The sequence below is a fragment of the Petromyzon marinus genome, unplaced genomic scaffold (assembly GCF_048934315.1).
Source record: "Petromyzon marinus isolate PM22_M1 ecotype Great Lakes invasive population unplaced genomic scaffold, UKy_Petmar_22M1.pri1.0 PM_Scaffold_73, whole genome shotgun sequence".
Lineage (NCBI taxonomy): Eukaryota > Metazoa > Chordata > Hyperoartia > Petromyzontiformes > Petromyzontidae > Petromyzon > Petromyzon marinus.
This window is the reverse complement of record NW_027423681.1, coordinates 291,463-312,986: the sequence shown is the minus strand read 5'-3', so window position 1 is coordinate 312,986 and position 21,524 is coordinate 291,463. Positions and strand designations below refer to the sequence as shown.

Here is a 21,524-nt window from a genome sequence, read left to right as displayed (position 1 = left end):
ATCGATTACATTGAGAGATGTTGACTACCTCGCCTGGTCTACAGGAGGTCGTGGGTTTGATTACCCTGAGAGATGTTGACTACCTCGCCTGGTCTACAGGAGGTCCCGTGGGAATGATTACATTGAGAGATGTTGACTACCTCGCTTCGTCTACAGGAGGTCGTGGGTTCGATTACCCTGAGAGATGTTGACTACCTCGCTTGGTCTACAGGAGGTCCCGTGGGATCGATTACCCTGAGACATGTTGACTACCTCGCTTGGTCTACAGGAGGTCCCGTGGGATCGACTACCCTGAGAGATGTTGACTACCTCGCTTGGTCTACAGGAGGTCGTGGGTTCGATTACCCTGAGAGATGTTGACTACCTCGCTTGGTATACAGGAGGTCGTGGGTTCGATTACCCTGAGAGATGTTGACTACCTCGCCTGGTCTACAGGAGGTCCCGTGGGATCGATTACATTGAGAGATGTTGACTACCTCGCTTGGTCTACAGGAGGTCCCGTGGGATCAATTACCCTGAGAGATGTTGACTACCTCGCTTGGTCTACAGGAGGTCGTGGGTTCGATTACCCTGAGAGATGTTGACTACCTCGCTTGGTATACAGGAGGTCGTGGGTTCGATTACCCTGAAAGATGTTGACTACCTCGCCCGGTATGCAGGAGGTCATGGGCTCGATCCCGACCCTGATGACGCCTGCTGCTGCTGCTGCCGCTGTATATTTGGCGTCTGCGTCTCTCTCCCTCTCCGTGGTGAGATGTTGACTACCTCGCCCGGTACGCAGGAGGGCGTGGGTTCGATCCCGACCCTGAAGACGCCTGCTGCTGCTGCTGCTGCCGCCGCTCCTGCCGCTGTAGATTTGGAGTCTGCGTCTCTCTCTCTCTCTCTCTCCGTGGTTGCGTGGAATTTCCTCCGGGTCCCTCCGGTTTTCCCCCCCACGCGTTCGGAGCGTTTCTTCGCGGTTGCCGCCACAGGTGCACGAACGTGATGAGCGGCCTTGTCGAGCCACCAACTGCGGCCAGGTCGCTGTGGAAAAGAGGCAACTCCGTAGCTCGATCGGGCCTTGCCTGGCAAAGTACAGGGGTTACTTTCGTCAGTCTGCGTTCACCTGTGGAGAATTCCGATTGCCGGGAGGCCGGTCTCTCAACGCCGGCAGGCTCTAGCCATCAAACCCACAAAGCCCACGCGAGTTTAACGCGCGGGAGGCTTTTCGCGACCAGTATCTAATTAATTTTCGATTTAAAGCTTTCGTGACTGCAAGGATTCATCTTCGTTGGTTCTTTCGGTAAAGTCACCACGTAGAATGAGAATAAAATAATAAGTTAATAAAATAACACAATAAAATTCTCACGACGTTTCGGCCACAACACAAGTGGCCTTCTTCAGGTGAAAGGAACAGGCCTGTCGGGACGACGGAGCTTCAGCGGTGGACTACTTTCGCCTTCTGCGAACGTGACGCTTCTTGCTTCAAGCTCCGTCGTCCCGACAGGTCTGTTCCTTTCACCTGAAGAAGGCCGCTTGTGTTGTGGCCGAAACGTCGTTGAGAATTTCATTGTGTTATTTTATTATTGTATTCTCATTCTACGTGGTGACTTTACCGAAAGAACCGAAGAAGAATGTCGTTCACGATAAGAGTTTCCTGTGGGGTTAGGTCGCGTTATTTTACTAAACGTGGTCTCGTAACCCCACCACCACCCGACACGGCCAAATCAGCGCAAAAAGCGTCGCGTTTCGCCGAGGGCGAAAGTAGCCCACCACTTTAGCCCCGACACCGGTCGTGTTGCAGAGTGAACCCACGGCATTTCACGGTTTGAGCAGCACGGCGTTCCGCCGGTGATTGCATCCGGCATCGTGCGATTCCCTTACCGCGAAGCCCATGTGATCCACGCAGGCCTCTACCAGGGGCTCCCAGCTCCCCTTGGCACCGCCGTCCTCAACGCAACTCTCCCCTCCCGCCCCCCCCCCCCCCCCCCGCCAGGTGCTGCATCTCGAGGGGCATTTCCGGCACCGGCGCTACCTCTCGGCCCCCGAGCGCGGCCACCTGGCATCCACGCTCCGGCTCACCCCCACGCAGGTCAAGATCTGGTTCCAGAACTTGGCGCTACAAGACCAAGCGGCAGCGGCCGCTCGGCCGCGTCGCGTTGGGGGCTCGTCCGGGATGCTCAGGGCCGTCGGCTCTGGGCCCTGCTCCTCATCCTCATTCTGCTGCCGCCACCGCCGCTTCTTCATCCACCGAAGCAGCGACCCTGACGCTAGAGGAACCGCTGCCAGGCAGGTCGATGTCAGGCTCCGAGTCGTCTGCGTTTGGACCTCTGTCCGGATTCCCGTCAGGGTTTGGATGTGGATCGAGGCCAGCGTCTGGCGCTGAACTTGGCTCCGTGTCGCTGCCGCAGCGCCCGGCGGAATTGCCATCTGGATCCCGTCTGCTGTGTGGATCTGAACTCGGGCCGATATCCGGATCTGCCTTTGCATTGGAGTCCAGGTCCGGATTTCGACCTAACTTTGGATCTCTTGCTCGGGCCTGGATTAAGGTTGGCCTGCAGCCCCGTTTTTGCATCTGGATCAGGCTTCACCCGCAGCGGGTCTGGGTTTGGATTGATGGCTGGATCTGGTCTGATGTCGGCAGCTGGATTTGGATCTATGCCTGTGCTCGATCTGACGGCCGGGCCTGGGCTGAGATTGGAGTCCGGGCCACTTCCTGGGTCTCCATTACGATCCGGATGCGGCCCTGTGTTTGGATCCGGCTCAGTATCCGGATCCGAGTTGGCATTCACGTCTGGATGCGGCTCCAGGTCTGAGCTTGGGCCTGGGCCTGATTTTAAATGTTGCTTTGAGTCTGCCCCGGGCTCCGCGTTGGAATCTGGATACCGATTAGCGCCTGCCTCTGGCTCCGAGCTCGGACCTGGGCTAAAGTCATCCGGGTTCGAGTCCGGGTCGGGGACTGTGTCCTCCGTCCCCGGCTCTGCCCCCTGTTCGGTACTCAGCTCCGGACCTGGCGTGTGGTCGGACCCCCGCCCCGCAAGGGGGCCGCGCCTCGTAGCTGTGCCCGTGCTTGTGAGGGATGGCCAGCCGTGCCTCCAGGCGAGGGCGGGAGGCGCCTCGGGCCTACGGCTAGGCCGCAGCCTGGACCCGGCGCCACCAACTCTGCCCCTTCACTTTCAGTGCGGCGGCAGCCGCCACGACCGCCACCACCAACAGCACCAACAGCACCACCACCAACAGCACCACCACCAACAGCACCACCAACAGCACCACCACCACCACGACCAAGACCACCACCACCACCACCAACAACAGCACGACCACCACTACCACCACGACCACCACCAACAGCACGACCACCACCACCAACAGCACGACCACCACCACCACCAACGCCACCACCACCACCAGCACAACAACCACCACCACAACAACAACCAGCACCAGCAGCAGCGGCAGCAGCATCACAGCTCAACTTGCTTCTTCCCCTGCCGGTAGATGTGCTGCCCATTACGTGCCCGGGCACACAAACGTTTGTGTTTGTGTGCCCGGGAAGGCCGCGCGCCTGAGTCGCAGGATGCTTGTTGCCACGGCGGCTCGGACAAGTATACACGGTAGGAAGGGGGGGTTGATGTTGCTCTCCGTGTGCGTGTGTGCACGTGTCCCCAACGTTGGGTATATTGTAACGGCACTCCTCCCCCACAAACAAACGGCACTCCCTGTCCCCGCTTACACGCTGACATCAATCCCTGCCACCGACTTGACCCGGGCGTGACCCCGCGGGACGATGAATGGGGGGCGGGCGGGCGGGGGGGGGAGGTCGGCGTCTGGAGACGAGGAGGGAGAGGCTGTCTGAGGTGCGGCGACGTGCGATGGGTGGCCGGAGATGAGGCGGGGATTGGGGGAAGCGGAGCGAATGGGAGAGGGGGCCCGTGGGGGGTAAGAGGCGGCGTCGGAAGAGTGACAGGAGGAGAGAGCCGTTGGATGTAGGAGGGATATCTGCGTGTGATGGCGGAGAGCTGTGGATGTAGGAGGGAGCTGTGGATGATGGAGGAGTGTATGGTTGAAGGAGCAGTTTGTGTGTGATGGAGAGAGATGTGGATGAAGGAGAGAGCTGTGGATGGAGGAGAGAGCTGTGGATGAAGGAGAGAGCTGTGGGTAAAGGAGGGAGCTGTGGATGAAGGAGAGAGCTGTGGATGAAGGAGAGAGCTGTGGGTAAAGGAGGGAGCTGTGGATGAAGGAGAGAGCTGTGGATGAAGGATGGAGCTGTGGATGGAGGAGAGAGCTGTGGATGGAGGAGAGAGCTGTGGATGAAGGCGAGAGCAGTGGATGAAGGAGAGAGCTGTGGGTAAAGGAGGGAGCTGTGGATGAAGTAGGGAGCTGTGGATGAAGGAGAGAGCTGTGGATGAAGGAGAGAGCTGTGTATGAAGGAGAGAGCTGTGGATGGAGGAGAGAGCTGTGGATGAAGGAGGGAGCTGTGGGTAAAGGAGGGAGCTGTGGATGAAGGAGGGAGCTGTGGATGAAGGAGAGAGCTGTGGATGAAGGAGGGAGCTGTGGATGGAGGAGGGAGCTGTGGATGAAGGAGGGAGCTGTGGATGAAGGAGGGAGCTGTGGATGGAGGAGAGAGCTGTGGATGAAGGAGGGAGCTGTGGATGGAGGAGAGAGCTGTGGGTAAAGGAGGGAGCTGTGGATGAAGGAGAGAGCTGTGGATGAAGGAGGGAGCTGTGGATGAAGGAGAGAGCTGTGGATGGAGGAGAGAGCTGTGGGTAAAGGAGGGAGCTGTGGATGAAGGAGAGAGCTGTGGATGAAGGAGAGAGCTGTGGATGAAGGAGGGAGCTGTGGATGAAGGAGAGAGCTGTGAATGGAGGAGAGAGCTGTGGGTAAAGAAGGGAGCTGTGGATGGAGGAGAGAGCTGTGTATGGAGGAGAGAGCTGTGGGTGAAGGAGAGAGCTGTGGGTGAAGAAGAGAGCTGTGGATGGAGGAGAGAGCTGTGGATGAAGGAGGGAGCTGTGGGTAAAGGAGGGAGCAGTGGATGAAAGAGGGAGCTGTGGATGAAGGAGGGAGCTGTGGATGAAGGAGGGAGCTGTGTGTGAAGGAGGGAGCTGTGGATGAAGGAGAGAGCTGTGGGTAAAGGACGGAGCTGTGGATGAAGGAGAGAGCTGTGGATGAAGGAGGGAGCTGTGGATGAAGGAGGGAGCTGTGGGTGAAGGAGGGAGCTGTGGATGGAGGAGGGAGCTGTGGGTGAAGGAGAGAGCTGTGGATGAAGGAGAAAGCCATGGATGAAGGAGGGAGCTGTGGATGAAGGAGGGAGCTGTGGATGGAGGAGAGAGCTGTGGATGAAGGAGGGAGCTGTGGATGAAGGCGAGAGCTGTGGATGGAGGAGGGAGCTGTGGATGGAGGAGGGAGCTGTGGGTAAAGGATAAAGCTGTGGATGAAGGCGAGAGCTGTGTATGAAGGAGGGAGCTGTGGATGAAGGAGAGAGCTGTGGATTGAGGAGGGAGCTGTGGATGAAGGAGAGAGCTGTGGATGAAGGAGAGAGCTGTGGATGGAGGAGAGAGCTGTGGATGAAGGAGGGAGCTGTGGATGAAGGAGGGAGCTGTGGATGGAGGAGGGAGCTGTGGATGAAGGAGGGAGCTGTGGATGAAGGAGGGAGCTGTGGATGGAGGAGAGAGCTGTGGATGAAGGAGGGAGCTGTGGATGGAGGAGAGAGCTGTGGGTAAAGGAGGGAGCTGTGGATGAAGGAGAGAGCTGTGGATGAAGGAGGGAGCTGTGGATGAAGGAGAGAGCTGTGGATGGAGGAGAGAGCTGTGGGTAAAGGAGGGAGCTGTGGATGAAGGAGAGAGCTGTGGATGAAGGAGAGAGCTGTGGATGAAGGAGGGAGCTGTGGATGAAGGAGAGAGCTGTGAATGGAGGAGAGAGCTGTGGGTAAAGAAGGGAGCTGTGGATGGAGGAGAGAGCTGTGTATGGAGGAGAGAGCTGTGGGTGAAGGAGAGAGCTGTGGGTGAAGAAGAGAGCTGTGGATGGAGGAGAGCGCTGTGGATGAAGGAGGGAGCTGTGGGTAAAGGAGGGAGCAGTGGATGAAAGAGGGAGCTGTGGATGAAGGAGGGAGCTGTGGATGAAGGAGGGAGCTGTGTGTGAAGGAGGGAGCTGTGGATGAAGGAGAGAGCTGTGGATGAAGGAGGGAGCTGTGGATGAAGGAGGGAGCTGTGGGTGAAGGAGGGAGCTGTGGATGGAGGAGGGAGCTGTGGGTGAAGGAGAGAGCTGTGGATGAAGGAGAAAGCCATGGATGAAGGAGGGAGCTGTGGATGAAGGAGGGAGCTGTGGATGGAGGAGAGAGCTGTGGATGAAGGAGGGAGCTGTGGATGAAGGCGAGAGCTGTGGATGGAGCTGTGGATGGAGGAGGGAGCTGTGGGTAAAGGATAAAGCTGTGGATGAAGGCGAGAGCTGTGTATGAAGGAGGGAGCTGTGGATGAAGGAGAGAGCTGTGGATTGAGGAGGGAGCTGTGGATGAAGGAGAGAGCTGTGGATGAAGGAGAGAGCTGTGGATGGAGGAGAGAGCTGTGGATGAAGGAGGGAGCTGTGGATGGAGGAGAGAGCTGTGGATTGAGGAGGGAGCTGTGGATGAAGGAGAGAGCTGTGGATGAAGGAGAGAGCTGTGGATGGAGGAGAGAGCTGTGGATGAAGGAGGGAGCTGTGGATGGAGGAGAGAGCTGTGGGTGAAGGAGGGAGCTGTATGTGAAGGCGAGAGCTGTGGATGAAGGAGGGAGCTGTGGATGAAGGAGGGAGCTGTGGATGGAGGAGAGAGCTGTGGATGAAGGAGAGAGCTGTGGATGAAGGAGAGAGCTGTGGATGAAGGAGGGAGCTGTGGATGAAGGAGAGAGCAGTGGATGAAGGAGAGAGCTGTGGGTAAAGGAGGGAGCTGTGGATGAAGTAGGGAGCTGTGGATGAAGGAGAGAGCTGTGGATGAAGGAGGGAGCTGTGGATGAAGGAGAGAGCTGTGGATGGAGGAGAGAGCTGTGGGTAAAGGAGGGAGCTGTGGATGAAGGAGAGAGCTGTGGATGAAGGCGAGAGCTGTGGATGGAGGAGAGAGCTGTGGGTAAAGGAGGGAGCTGTGGATGAAGTAGGGAGCTGTGGATGAAGGAGAGAGCTGTGGATGGAGGAGGGAGCTGTGGGTGAAGGAGAGAGCTGTGGATGAAGGAGAAAGCCATGGATGAAGGAGGGAGCTGTGGATGAAGGAGGGAGCTGTGGATGGAGGAGAGAGCTGTGGATGAAGGAGGGAGCTGTGGATGAAGGCGAGAGCTGTGGATGGAGGAGGGAGCTGTGGATGGAGGAGGGAGCTGTGGGTAAAGGATAAAGCTGTGGATGAAGGCGAGAGCTGTGTATGAAGGAGGGAGCTGTGGATGAAGGAGAGAGCTGTGGATTGAGGAGGGAGCTGTGGATGAAGGAGAGAGCTGTGGATGAAGGAGAGAGCTGTGGATGGAGGAGAGAGCTGTGGATGAAGGAGGGAGCTGTGGATGAAGGAGGGAGCTGTGGATGGAGGAGGGAGCTGTGGATGAAGGAGGGAGCTGTGGATGAAGGAGGGAGCTGTGGATGGAGGAGAGAGCTGTGGATGAAGGAGGGAGCTGTGGATGGAGGAGAGAGCTGTGGGTAAAGGAGGGAGCTGTGGATGAAGGAGAGAACTGTGGATGAAGGAGGGAGCTGTGGATGAAGGAGAGAGCTGTGGATGGAGGAGAGAGCTGTGGGTAAAGGAGGGAGCTGTGGATGAAGGAGAGAGCTGTGGATGAAGGAGAGAGCTGTGGATGAAGGAGGGAGCTGTGGATGAAGGAGAGAGCTGTGAATGGAGGAGAGAGCTGTGGGTAAAGAAGGGAGCTGTGGATGGAGGAGAGAGCTGTGTATGGAGGAGAGAGCTGTGGGTGAAGGAGAGAGCTGTGGGTGAAGAAGAGAGCTGTGGATGGAGGAGAGAGCTGTGGATGAAGGAGGGAGCTGTGGGTAAAGGAGGGAGCAGTGGATGAAAGAGGGAGCTGTGGATGAAGGAGGGAGCTGTGGATGAAGGAGGGAGCTGTGTGTGAAGGAGGGAGCTGTGGATGAAGGAGAGAGCTGTGGGTAAAGGACGGAGCTGTGGATGAAGGAGAGAGCTGTGGATGAAGGAGGGAGCTGTGGATGAAGGAGGGAGCTGTGGGTGAAGGAGGGAGCTGTGGATGGAGGAGGGAGCTGTGGGTGAAGGAGAGAGCTGTGGATGAAGGAGAAAGCCATGGATGAAGGAGGGAGCTGTGGATGAAGGAGGGAGCTGTGGATGGAGGAGAGAGCTGTGGATGAAGGAGGGAGCTGTGGATGAAGGCGAGAGCTGTGGATGGAGGAGGGAGCTGTGGATGGAGGAGGGAGCTGTGGGTAAAGGATAAAGCTGTGGATGAAGGCGAGAGCTGTGTATGAAGGAGGGAGCTGTGGATGAAGGAGAGAGCTGTGGATTGAGGAGGGAGCTGTGGATGAAGGAGAGAGCTGTGGATGAAGGAGAGAGCTGTGGATGGAAGAGAGAGCTGTGGATGAAGGAGGGAGCTGTGGATGGAGGAGAGAGCTGTGGATTGAGGAGGGAGCTGTGGATGAAGGAGAGAGCTGTGGATGAAGGAGAGAGCTGTGGATGGAGGAGAGAGCTGTGGATGAAGGAGGGAGCTGTGGATGGAGGAGAGAGCTGTGGGTGAAGGAGGGAGCTGTATGTGAAGGCGAGAGCTGTGGATGAAGGAGAGAGCTGTGGATGGAGGAGAGAGCTGTGGGTAAAGAAGGGAGCTGTGGATGGAGGAGAGAGCTGTGTATGGAGGAGAGAGCTGTGTATGGAGGAGAGAGCTGTGGGTGAAGGAGAGAGCTGTGGGTGAAGAAGAGAGCTGTGGATGGAGGAGAGAGCTGTGGATGAAGGAGGGAGCTGTGGGTAAAGGAGGGAGCAGTGGATCAAAGAGGGAGCTGTGGATGAAGGAGGGAGCTGTGGATGAAAGAGAGAGCTGTGGGTAAAGGACGGAGCTGTGGATGAAGGAGAGAGCTGTGGATGAAGGAGGGAGCTGTGGATGAAGGAGGGAGCTGTGGGTGAAGGAGGGAGCTGTGGATGGAGGAGGGAGCTGTGGGTGAAGGAGAGAGCTGTGGATGAAGGAGAGAGCTGTGGATGGAGGAGAGAGCTGTGGATGAAGGAGGGAGCTGTGGATGGAGGAGAGAGCTGTGGGTGAAGGAGGGAGCTGTATGTGAAGGCGAGAGCTGTGGATGGAGGAGAGAGCTGTGGGTAAAGGAGGGAGCTGTGGATGAAGGAGAGAGCTGTGGATGGAGGAGAGAGCTGTGGGTAAAGGAGGGAGCTGTGGATGAAGGAGAGAGCTGTGGATGGAGGAGAGAGCTGTGGGTAAAGGAGGGAGCTGTGGATGAAGGAGAGAGCTGTGGGTAAAGGAGGGAGCTGTGGATGAAGGAGAGAGCTGTGGATGAAGGAGAGAGCTGTGGATGGAGGAGAGAGCTGTGGATGAAGGAGGGAGCTGTGGATGGAGGAGAGAGCTGTGGGTGAAGGAGGGAGCTGTATGTGAAGGCGAGAGCTGTGGATGGAGGAGAGAGCTGTGGGTAAAGGAGGGAGCTGTGGATGAAGGAGAGAGCTGTGGATGGAGGAGAGAGCTGTGGGTAAAGGAGGGAGCTGTGGATGAAGGAGAGAGCTGTGGATGGAGGAGAGAGCTGTGGGTAAAGGAGGGAGCTGTGGATGAAGGAGAGAGCTGTGGATGGAGGAGAGAGCTGTGGGTAAAGCAGGGAGCTGTGGATGAAGGAGGGAGCTGTGGATGGAGGAGAGAGCTGTGGGTAAAGCAGGGAGCTGTGGATGAAGGAGGGAGCTGTGGATGAAGGAGGGAGCTGTGGATGAAGGAGAGAGCTGTGGATGGAGGAGGGAGCTGTGGATGGAGGAGAGAGCTGTGGGTAAAGCAGGGAGCTGTGGATGAAGGAGGGAGCTGTGGATGAAGGAGGGAGCTGTGGATGAAGGAGAGAGCTGTGGATGGAGGAGGGAGCTGTGGATGAAGGAGCAATCTGCGCATGGGGTGGAGATGGAATGAAATGAGTGGATTCCTTCTCTGTCCTGGCGTGGTGGTGATGGTGGTGGAGGTGGTGGTGGTGATGGTGGTGGTGGTGATGGTGGTGGTGATGGTGGTGGTGATGGTGGTGGTGGTGATGGTGGTGGTGATGGTGGTGGTGATGGTGGTGGTGGTGATGGTGGTGATGGTGGTGGTGATGGTGGTGGTGGTGGTGGTGATGGTGGTGGTGGTAGTGATGGTGATGGTGGTGATGGTGGTGGTGATGGTGATGGTGGTGATGGTGGTGGTGATGGTGGTGGTGGTGGTGGTGATGGTGGTGGTGGTGGTGATGGTGGTGGTGGTAGTGATGGTGATGGTGGTGATGGTGGTGGTGATGGTGATGGTGGTGATGGTGGTGGTGATGGTGGTGGTGGTGGTGATGGTGGTGGTGGTGGTGATGGTGGTGATGGTGGTGGAGGTGGTGATGGTGGTGATGGTGGTGATGGTGATGGTGGTGATGGTGGTGGAGGTGGTGATGGTGGTGGTGATGGTGGTGGTGATGGTGGTGATGGTGGTGGAGGTGGTGATGGTGGTGGTGATGGTGGTGGTGATGGTGGTGGTGGCGTGGGTAGCGGCAGCATGAACACTGTTGCGAGCAAGTCACGATGGCTGGAGGCGGTGCGTCAGCGAGGCTGACGGCAAAGCCGCGGCGCCAGCGGCTCTGGAGGATCTTGGCTGGGCAGTTCCCCAGAGCGTCCAAGATAGAATCCACGGGGATACCAGGCAGGGCAAGAAGGGACGTCCAGGGGGCGCGGGGTGGGGTGGGGGGGGCGGGTGGTGGCGGCTGTCGACCCGGGGCCTCCCCCGGGTCGACCGGCTCGGCCTTGACATTAAGCGGTGTGTAAACGTCGGCCGACGTGTTGGAGATGAAGGCGGACCGGCGGTGGTGGCGGTGGTGGTGGTGATGGTGGTGGTGGTGATGGTGGTGATGGTGGTGGTGATGGTGGTGATGGTGGTGATGGTGGTGGTGGTGATGGTGGTGATGGTGGTGGTGGTGATGGTGGTGATGGTGGTGGTGATGGTGGTGATGGTGGTGATGGTGGTGGTGGTGATGGTGGTGATGGTGGTGGTGGTGATGGTGGTGATGGTGGTGATGGTGGTGGTGGTGATGGTGGTGGTGGTGATGGTGGTGGTGGTGGTGATGGTGGTGGTGATGGTGGTAGTGGTAGTGATGGTGGTTGTGGTGATGGTGGTGGTGGTGGTGATGATGGTGATTTTGGTGGTGATGGTGATGATGGTGGTGGTGGTGATGGTGGTGGTGGTGATGGTGGTGGTGGTGATGGTGGTGATGATGGTGGTGGTGGTGGTGATGATGGTAATGGTGGTGGTGATGGTGGTGGTGGTGGTGATGATGGTAATGGTGGTGGTGATGGTGGTGGTGGTGGTGATGATGGTGGTGATGGTGGTGGTGGTGATGGTGGTGGTGATGGTGGTGGTGATGATGGTGGTGGTGGTGGTGATGATGGTAATGGTGGTGGTGATGGTGGTGGTGGTGGTGGTAGTGATGGTGGTTGTGGTGATGGTGGTGGTGGTGATGGTGGTGGTGGTGGTGATGGTGGTGGTGATGGTGGTAGTGGTAGTGATGGTGGTTGTGGTGATGGTGGTGGTGGTGGTGATGATGGTGATTTTGGTGGTGATGGTGATGATGGTGGTGGTGGTGATGGTGGTGGTGGTGATGGTGGTGGTGGTGATGGTGGTGATGATGGTGGTGGTGGTGGTGATGATGGTAATGGTGGTGGTGATGGTGGTGGTGGTGGTGATGATGGTAATGGTGGTGGTGATGGTGGTGGTGGTGGTGATGATGGTGGTGATGGTGGTGGTGGTGATGGTGGTGGTGATGGTGGTGGTGATGATGGTGGTGGTGGTGGTGATGATGGTAATGGTGGTGGTGATGGTGGTGGTGGTGGTGGTAGTGATGGTGGTTGTGGTGATGGTGGTGGTGGTGGTGATGATGGTGATTTTGGTGGTGATGGTGATGATGGTGGTGGTGGTGATGGTGGTGGTGGTGATGGTGGTGGTGGTGATGGTGGTGGTGATGATGGTGGTGGTGGTGGTGATGATGGTAATGGTGGTGGTGATGGTGGTGGTGGTGGTGGTGATGATGGTAATGGTGGTGGTGATGGTGATGGTGATGGTAATGGTGGTGGTGGTGGTGATGATGGTGGTGGTGGTGATGATGGTAATGGTGGTGGTGGTGGTGCTGGGCCACCCACCGCCTCTACTGTGTGTAGCCACAGTGCCGGTAGACCTTCGTAGGCGCTGCCGCTGCTGCTGCTGCTGCCGCTCGCTGACAGCACTTGCCCCTGCAGTCTGTTAGAGGATACACGGGGGGGATCTTTGTCTTTGTGACCCACGATGTCGAGTTGAAGCTTTTCGTGAATGCAGGAATCCGAGCTCTTTGGTTCTTTCGGTGAAGTCACTTTGGTGGTGGGCGGGGGGGGAGGGGAAATATCAAAATGCGACGTTTCGATCGGAACGCAAGCGACCGTAATCAGGTGTGGGACAACCACAGCCGTCGTCATCAGGTGTGGGACAACCACAGCCATCGTCATCAGGTGTGACACAACCACAGCCATCGTCATCAGGTGTGACAACCACAGCCATCGTCATCAGGTGTGGGACAACCACAGCCATCGTCATCAGGACAACCACAGCCATCGTCATCAGGTGTAGGACAACCACAGCCATCGTCATCAGGTGTGACACAACCACAGCCATCGTCATCAGGTGTGACACAACCACAGCCATCGTCATCAGGTGTGGGACAACCACAGCCATCGTCATCAGGTGTGACACAACCACAGCCGTCTTCATCAGGTGTGTGACAACCACAGCCATCGTCATCAGGTGTGGGACAACCACAGCCATCGTCATCAGGTGTGGCACAACCACAGCCATCGTCATCAGGACAACCACAGCCATCGTCATCAGGTGTGGGACAACCACAGCCGTCTTCATCAGGTGTGGCACAACCACAGCCATCGTCATCAGGTGTGGCACAACCACAGCCATCGTCATCAGGTGTGGCACAACCACAGCCATCGTCATCAGGTGTGTGACAACCACAGCCATCGTCATCAGGTGTGGGACAACCACAGCCATCGTCATCAGGTGTGGGACAGCCACAGCCGTCGTCATCAGGTGTGGGACAACCACAGCCGTCGTCATCAGGTGTGGGACAACCACAGCAATCGTCATCAGGTGTGGGACAGCCACAGCCATCGTCATCAGGTGTGGCACAACCACAGCCATCGTCATCAGGTGTGGGACAACCACAGCCATCGTCATCAGGTGTGGGACAACCACAGCCATCGTCATCAGGTGTGACACAACCACAGCCATCGTCATCAGGTGTGGCACAACCACAGCCATCGTCATCAGGTGTGGGACAACCACAGCCATCGTCATCAGGTGTGGCACAACCACAGCCATCGTCATCAGGTGTGGGACAACCACAGCCATCGTCATCAGGTGTGACACAACCACAGCCATCGTCATCAGGTGTGGGACAACCACAGCCATCGTCATCAGGTGTGGCACAACCACAGCCATCGTCATCAGGTGTGGGACAACCACAGCCATCGTCATCAGGTGTGACACAACCACAGCCATCGTCATCAGGTGTGGGACAACCACAGCCATCGTCATCAGCTGTGGCACAACCACAGCCATCGTCATCAGGTGTGGCACAACCACAGCCATCGTCATCAGGTGTGTGACAACCACAGCCGTCGTCATCAGGTGTGTGACAACCACAGCCATCGTCATCAGGTGTGGCACAACCACAGCAATCGTCATCAGCTTTGGCACAACCACAGCAATCGTCATCAGGTGTGACACAACCACAGCCATCGTCATCAGGTGTGACACAACCACAGCCATCGTCATCAGGTGTGGGACAACCACAGCCATCGTCATCAGGTGTGTGACAACCACAGCCGTCGTCATCAGGTGTGGGACAACCACAGCCATCGTCATCAGGTGTGGCACAACCACAGCCATCGTCATCAGGTGTGGCACAACCACAGCCATCGTCATCAGGTGTGGCACAACCACAGCCATCGTCATCAGGTGTGGGACAACCACAGCCATCGTCATCAGGTGTGGCACAACCACAGCCATCGTCATCAGGTGTGGGACAACCACAGCCATCGTCATCAGGTGTGGCACAACCACAGCAATCGTCATCAGGTGTGGCACAACCACTTCAGCGGACTAGCCGAAGGGCTCCCGGGGCCACGCTGTGTCTCACGATGTCATGGGGGGAGGGGGGGAGTTTGACGTCAACGACGAAGGGGAGGATGAACGCCCTCTCACCCCCCTTGTCCCACCCCACACCTCGCTGGCAAGATTAACCAGGGAAGACACGGGGAGCTGAACCGCGATTATTTTAACACGGCCACTCGGGAAAGTCAAACTCGGCGGAGGAGTTTCTCTCTGCGTGCGTGCGCGAACCGGAGTTTGTGTGGCAAATTCACCGGCAGGTGGCAACCAATCACCATCATCACCATCAGCACCCATCATCACCATCATCACCATCACCCATCACCACCATCACCACCATCACCTCCATCACCATCACCACCATCACCACCATCACCACCATCACCACCATCACCCATCACCACCACCACCACCATCACCTCCATCACCATCACCACCCCCATCACCTCCTTCACCTCCATCACCAACATCATCATCACCCCCATCACCTCCATCACCACCATTACCCCCATCACCTCCATCACCACCATCACCTCCATCACCTCCATCACCTCCTTCACCTCCATCACCAACATCATCATCACCCCCATCACCAACATCACCATCACCCCCATCACCTCCACCACCACCCCCATCACCATCACCACCATCACCTCCATCACCATTACCACCATCACCCCCATCACCTCCATCACCACCATCACCTCCATCACCTCCATCACATCCTTCACCTCCATCACCAACATCATCATCACCCCCATCACCAACATCACCACCACCCCCATCACCATCACCACTACCATTACCTCCATCACCTTCATCACCATCACCATCATCTCCATCACCACCCCCATCACCTCCATCACCACCCCCATCACCTCCATCACCACCCCCATCACCTCCATCACCACCCCCATCACCTCCATCACCATCACCATCACCTCCATCACCACCCCCATCACCTCCATCACCACCCCCATCACCATCACCACTACCATTACCTCCATCACCTCCATCACCATCACCTCCATCACCACCATCACCTCCATCACCTCCATCACCATCACCACCACCATCACCACCACCATCACCACCCCCATTACCACCACCACCACCATCACCACCACCATCACCACCCCCATTACCATCACCACCATCACCACCATCACCATCACCACCACCATCAACACCACCACCATCACCACCCCCATTACCATCACCACCATCACCTCCATCACCATCACCACCACCATCACCACCATCACCACCACCATCACCACCATCACCACCATCACCTCCATCACCACCATCACCATCACCACCACCACCATCACTATCACCACCATCACCTCTATCACCGCCATCACCACCACCACCACCACCACCACCTCCATCACCACCATCACCACCATCACCACCACCTCCATCACCTCCATCACCACCATCACCACCATCACCACCACCATCCCCACCATCCCCACCACCATCCCCACCATCATCACCACCATCACCTCTATCACCATCATCACCACCATCACCACCATCACCACCATCACCACCACCACCACCATCCCCACCATCCCCACCACCATCCCCACCATCATCACCACCATCACCACCATCACCACCATCACCACCACCACCACCTCGTGCGGTGTTTCCTCCGCCCCCTCTTTTCACCACCAAGCTCCGCCCCCCCTATCCCCCCCACTCCCCCCCACCACCACCCCCACCCCCCACCACCACCCCCCACCCCCACCACTCCTACCACCACCCCTACCCCCACCACCACCACCCACAGTCAGCTCCATCCCTGCTACTGCTGCTGCAGTCTTCCCGACGAGCGGATCAGACCCCCGGAACGTCGGACACGCGCACCACCCCCACCCCACCCCACGTGGAGCTGCCATGAACCTCGCCGCTCTCCTCCCCCTGCTCGCAGCCGCCCTGGGCAGCTTCACCACCACCATCACCACCATCACCACCATCACCACCATCACCACCATCACCACCACCACCACCAGGGCAGCAGTAGCAGCAGCTGTAGCTGAAGGTGTAGGTGTAGGTGCACAGGGCAGCGTCTCCACCAGGGCAGCAGCAGCAGCAGCTGTAGCAGCAGCAGCTGTAGCTGAAGGTGTAGGTGTAGGTGCACAGGGCAGCGTCTCCACCAGGGCAGCTGCAGCTGCTGTAGCAGCAGCTGTAGCTGAAGGTGTAGGTGTAGGTGCACAGGGCAGCGTCTCCACCAGGGCAGCAGCAGCGGTAGCAGCTGAAGGTGTAGCAGCAGCAGTAGCAGCAGCAGCAGCTGACCAGGGAAGCTTCTCTACCACCACCGGGGCAGCAGCAGCAGCAGCAGCTGACCAGGGAAGCTTCTCTACCACCACCGGGGCAGCTGTAGCAGCAGCAGCAGCTGACCAGGGCAGCGTCTCCACAAGGGCAGCAGCTGCAGCTGTAGCTGAAGGTGTAGGTGTAGGTGCACAGGGCAGCGTCTCCACCAGGGCAGCAGCAGCTGTAGCAGCAGCAGTAGCTGAAGGTGTAGGTGCACAGGGCATCGTCTCCACAAGGGCAGCAGCAGCAGCAGCTGTAGCAGCAGCAGCTGTAGCTGAAGGTGTAGGTGTAGGTGCACAGGGCAGCGTCTCCACAAGGGCAGCAGCAGCTGTAGCTGAAGGTGTAGCAGCAGCTGTAGCTGAAGGTGTAGGTGTAGGTGCACAGGGCATCGTCTCCACCAGGGCAGCAGCAGCGGTAACAGCTGAAGGTGTAGCAGCAGCAGTAGCAGCAGCAGCAGCTGACCAGGGAAGCTTCTCTACCACCACCGGGGCAGCAGCAGCAGCAGCAGCAGCTGACCAGGGCATCGTCTCCACAAGGGCAGCAGCAGCAGCAGCAGCTGACCAGGGCATCGTCTCCACAAGGGCAGCAGCAGCAGCTGTAGCAGCAGCTGAAGCTGAAGCTGCCGACCTGCCCTGCGGAGCCTCCTCTGGCTGCCCGGACGTTGCCCTTCTTTCATCATCGCCATCACCACCATCGTCATCACCACCATCATCATCGGCATCATCATCGGCATCACCATCATCACCATCATCATCATCGGCAGCGGCAGCAGCGGGGGCAGCCACAGGATTGGAATCCCGAAGGGCGGCGCTGACCGAGAGGGCAGCCGGTGAGTGAGTGACGTGTCACGTGGTGAGTGACGTGTCACGTGGTGAGTGAGTGACGTGTCACGTGGTGAGTGACGTGTCACGTGGTGAGTGAGTGACGTGTCACGTGGTGAGTGAGTGACGTGTCACGTGGTGAGTCAGTGACCGTGTCACGTGGTGAGTGAGTGACGTGTCACGTGGTGAGTGAGTGACGTGTCACGTGGTGAGTGACGTGTCACGTGGTGAGTGAGTGACGTGTCACGTGGTGAGTGACGTGTCACGTGGTGAGTGAGTGACGTGTCACGTGGTGAGTGACGTGTCACGTGGTGAGTGAGTGACGTGTCACGTGGTGAGTGAGTGACGTGTCACGTGGTGAGTCAGTGACCGTGTCACGTGGTGAGTGAGTGACGTGTCACGTGGTGAGTGAGTGACGTGTCACGTGGTGAGTGAGTGATGTGTCACGTGGTGAGTGAGTGACGTGTCACGTGGTGAGTGAGTGACGTGTCACGTGGTGAGTGACGTGTCACGTGGTGAGTGAGTGACGTGTCACGTGGTGAGTGAGTGACGTGTCACGTGGTGAGTGAGTGACGTGTCACGTGGTGAGTGACGTGTCACGTGGTGAGTGAGTGACGTGTCACGTGGTGAGTGACGTGTCACGTGGCGAGTGAGTGACGTGTCACGTGGTGAGTGACGTGTCACGTGGTGAGTGACGTGTCACGTCGTGAGTGAGTGAGTGTCACGTGGTGAGTGAGTGACCGTGTCACGTGGTGAGTGAGTGACGTGTCACGTGGTGAGTGAGTGACGTGTCACGTGGTGAGTGAGTGATGTGTCACGTGGTGAGTGACGTGTCACATGGTGAATGAGTGTGTCACGTGGTGAGTGAGTGAGTGTCACGTGGTGAGTGAGTGACCGTGTCACGTGGTGAGTGAGTGACGTGTCACGTGGTGAGTGAGTGACGTGTCACGTGGTGAGTGAGTGACGTGTCACGTGGTGAGTGAGTGACGTGTCACGTGGTGAGTGACGTGTCACGTGGTGAGTGAGTGACGTGTCACGTGGTGAGTGAGTGTGTCACGTGGTGAGTGAGTGACGTGTCACGTGGTGAGTGACGTGTCACGTGGTGAGTGAGTGACGTGTCACGTGGTGAGTGAGTGACGTGTCACGTGGTGAGTGAGTGACGTGTCACGTGGTGAGTCAGTGACGTGTCACGTGGTGAGTGAGTGACCGTGTAACGTGGTGAGTGAGTGACCATGTCACGTGGTGAGTGAGTGACCGTGTCACGTGGTGAGTGAGTGTGTCACGTGGTGAGTGAGTGACGTGTCACGTGGTGAGTGAGTGACCGTGTCACGTGGTGAGTGAGTGACCGTGTCACGTGGTGAGTGAGTGACGTGTCACGTGGTGAGTGAGTGACGTGTCACGTGGTGAGTGACGTGTCACGTGGTGAGTGAGTGACGTGTCACGTGGTGAGTGAGTGACGTGTCACGTGGTGAGTGACGTGTCACGTGGTGAGTGAGTGACGTGTCACGTGGTGAGTGAGTGACGTGTCACGTGGTGAGTGAGTGACGTGTCACGTGGTGAGTGACGTGTCACGTGGTGAGTGAGTGACGTGTCACGTGGTGAGTGACGTGTCACGTGGCGAGTGAGTGACGTGTCACGTGGTGAGTGACGTGTCACGTGGTGAGTGACGTGTCACGTCGTGAGTGAGTGAGTGTCACGTGGTGAGTGAGTGACCGTGTCACGTGGTGAGTGAGTGACGTGTCACGTGGTGAGTGAGTGACGTGTCACGTGGTGAGTGAGTGATGTGTCACGTGGTGAGTGACGTGTCACATGGTGAATGAGTGTGTCACGTGGTGAGTGAGTGAGTGTCACGTGGTGAGTGAGTGACCGTGTCACGTGGTGAGTGAGTGACGTGTCACGTGGTGAGTGAGTGACGTGTCACGTGGTGAGTGAGTGACGTGTCACGTGGTGAGTGAGTGACGTGTCACGTGGTGAGTGACGTGTCACGTGGTGAGTGAGTGACGTGTCACGTGGTGAGTGAGTGTGTCACGTGGTGAGTGAGTGACATGTCACGTGGTGAGTGAGTGACGTGTCACGTGGTGAGTGAGTGACGTGTCACGTGGTGAGTGAGTGAGTGAGTCTGTGAGTGAGTGTGTGTGTGAGTGAGTCTGTGAGTGTGTGTAAGTCTGTGAGGCAGTGAGCGAGTGAGTGAGTCTGTGAGTGAGTGAGTGAGTCTGTGAGTGAATTAGTCTGTGTGAGTCTGTGAGTGAGTCTGTGAGTGAGTGAGTGAGTCTGTGAGTGAGTGAGTCTGTGAGTGAGTGAGTCTGTGAGTGAGTGTGTGAGTGAGTGAGACTGTGTGTGAGTCTGTGTGAGTCTGTGAGTGAGTCTGTGAGTGAGTGAGTGAGTCTGTGAGTGAGTAAAACAGTTTGTGTGAGTCTGTGAGTGAGTCTGTGAGTGTGAGCGAGTGTGTGTGAGTGTGTGAGTGTGTAAGCCAGTGTGTGAGTGAGTCTGTGAGTGAGTTTGTGAGTCTGTGAGTGAGTGATTGAGTCTGTGAGTGTGTGAGTGAGTCTGTGAGTCTGTGAGTGTGTGAGTGAGTGAGTCTGTGAGTCTGTGAGTGAGTGAGTCTGTGAGTGTGTGAGTGAGTGAGTCTGTGAGTCTGTGAGTGAGTGAGTCTGTGAGTGAGTGAAGGTGTGAGTCTGAGTGAATCTGTGAGTGAGTGAGTCTTTGAGTGAGTGAGTCTGTGAATGTGTGAGTGTGTGAGTCTGTGAATGAGTGAGTGTGTGAGGCAGTGAGTGAGTGAGTGAGACTGTGAGTGAGTGAGTGAGCCTGTGAGTGAGTGAGTGAGTCTGTGTGAGTCTGTGTAAGCCTGTGAGTGAGTCTGTGAGTGAGTGAAACAGTCTGTGTGAGTCTGTGAGTGAGTCTGTGAGCGAGGGAGTGAGTGAGTCTGAGTGAGTGAGCCTGTGAGTGAGTGAGTGAGTCTGTGTGAGTCTGTGAGTGAGTGAAACAGTCTGTGTGAGACTGTGAGCGTGGGAGTGAGTCTGTGAGTGAGTGAGTCTGTGAATGTGTGAGTGAGTCTGTGAGTGAGTGAGTCTGTGAATGAGTGTGTGAGTCTGTGAGTGAGTGTGTGAGTGAGTCTGTGAGTGAGTGAGTCTGTGAATGTGTGAGTGTGTGAGTCTGTGAGTGAGTGTGTGAGGCAGTGAGTAAGTGAGTGAGACTGTGAGTGAGTGAGTCTGTGTGAGTCTGTGTGAGTCTGTAAGTGAGTGAGTGAGCCTGTGAGTGAGTGAGTGAGTCTGTGTGAGTCTGTGAGTGAGTGAGTAAGTCTGTGTGAGTCTGTGAGTGAGTGAAACAGTCTGTGTGAGTCTGTGTGAGCGAGGGAGTGAGTCTGTATGGGGCTTTGTGTGACTTTGCGAGTTACTGAGTCTGTGTGTGGCTGTGTGTGCGTTTTGGTGTTTGCTGAGGAAGTGTGGCATCTGTGCACAGACTGCCCTGCATGATATCATCACGACTCTCTGGACAAATCACTCTTTAATTCCATCAAAACAGTGACTTGGAGCGCCACACCTATCACCATCATTAGATTTGCTGAGCATTTCTGCGAGGTCCTGGGGGAGGGGAAATCCCTCGGCCAGGAAAACATATTGGGGCACAAAGTGGGGATGACCCTGCTGAGGCTGCGGTGCCTCAAATATTGGAAGAAGTCACCCCCTGTGAGTGGCTGGCTGAGGTGCCATCTGTTGAGGAAGTACTGAAGGCGATCCGGAGTCTGAGACCAGGAAAGGCAGCGGGCAGAGATGATCTCCCAAGCGAAATGCTGAGGGAGGGCGGCGTTTGTGCACAGACTGCGCTATATGACATCATAACAACAGTCTGGACCACTGGACGGGTTCCGCAGGATTGGAAGGATGCCCTGGTGGTCCCCCTCTTTAAGAAGGGGGACCGCACAGACTGTAACAACTACAGGGGCATCTCACTCCTCAGTGTGCCGGGAAAGGTCCTGGCAAGGATTATTCAACATCGCCTTGCCAGGCACGCTGAGGAGAGGCTTGGGGAGCCCCAATGCGGTTTCAGGAAAGGGCGGTCCTGCACAGATGCCATATGTTCTGTCTGTCTGCTACAG

At 57.1% G+C, this 21,524-nt stretch overlaps 1 protein-coding gene across 1 annotated transcript in view; it reads left to right on the top strand.

The window, feature by feature from the left end:
• The first annotated feature begins 16,068 nt into the window (after positions 1 to 16,068).
• Positions 16,069 to 21,524, top strand: part of LOC116937902 (uncharacterized) — a 55,698-nt gene continuing 50,242 nt past the window's right edge. Inside the window, exon 1 of the mRNA XM_076064790.1 lies at positions 16,069 to 17,436. Within this exon, the coding sequence (XP_075920905.1) occupies positions 16,191 to 17,436 (1,246 nt within the window). The 5' untranslated portion in view covers positions 16,069 to 16,190. The remainder of the gene's footprint in view (positions 17,437 to 21,524) is intronic.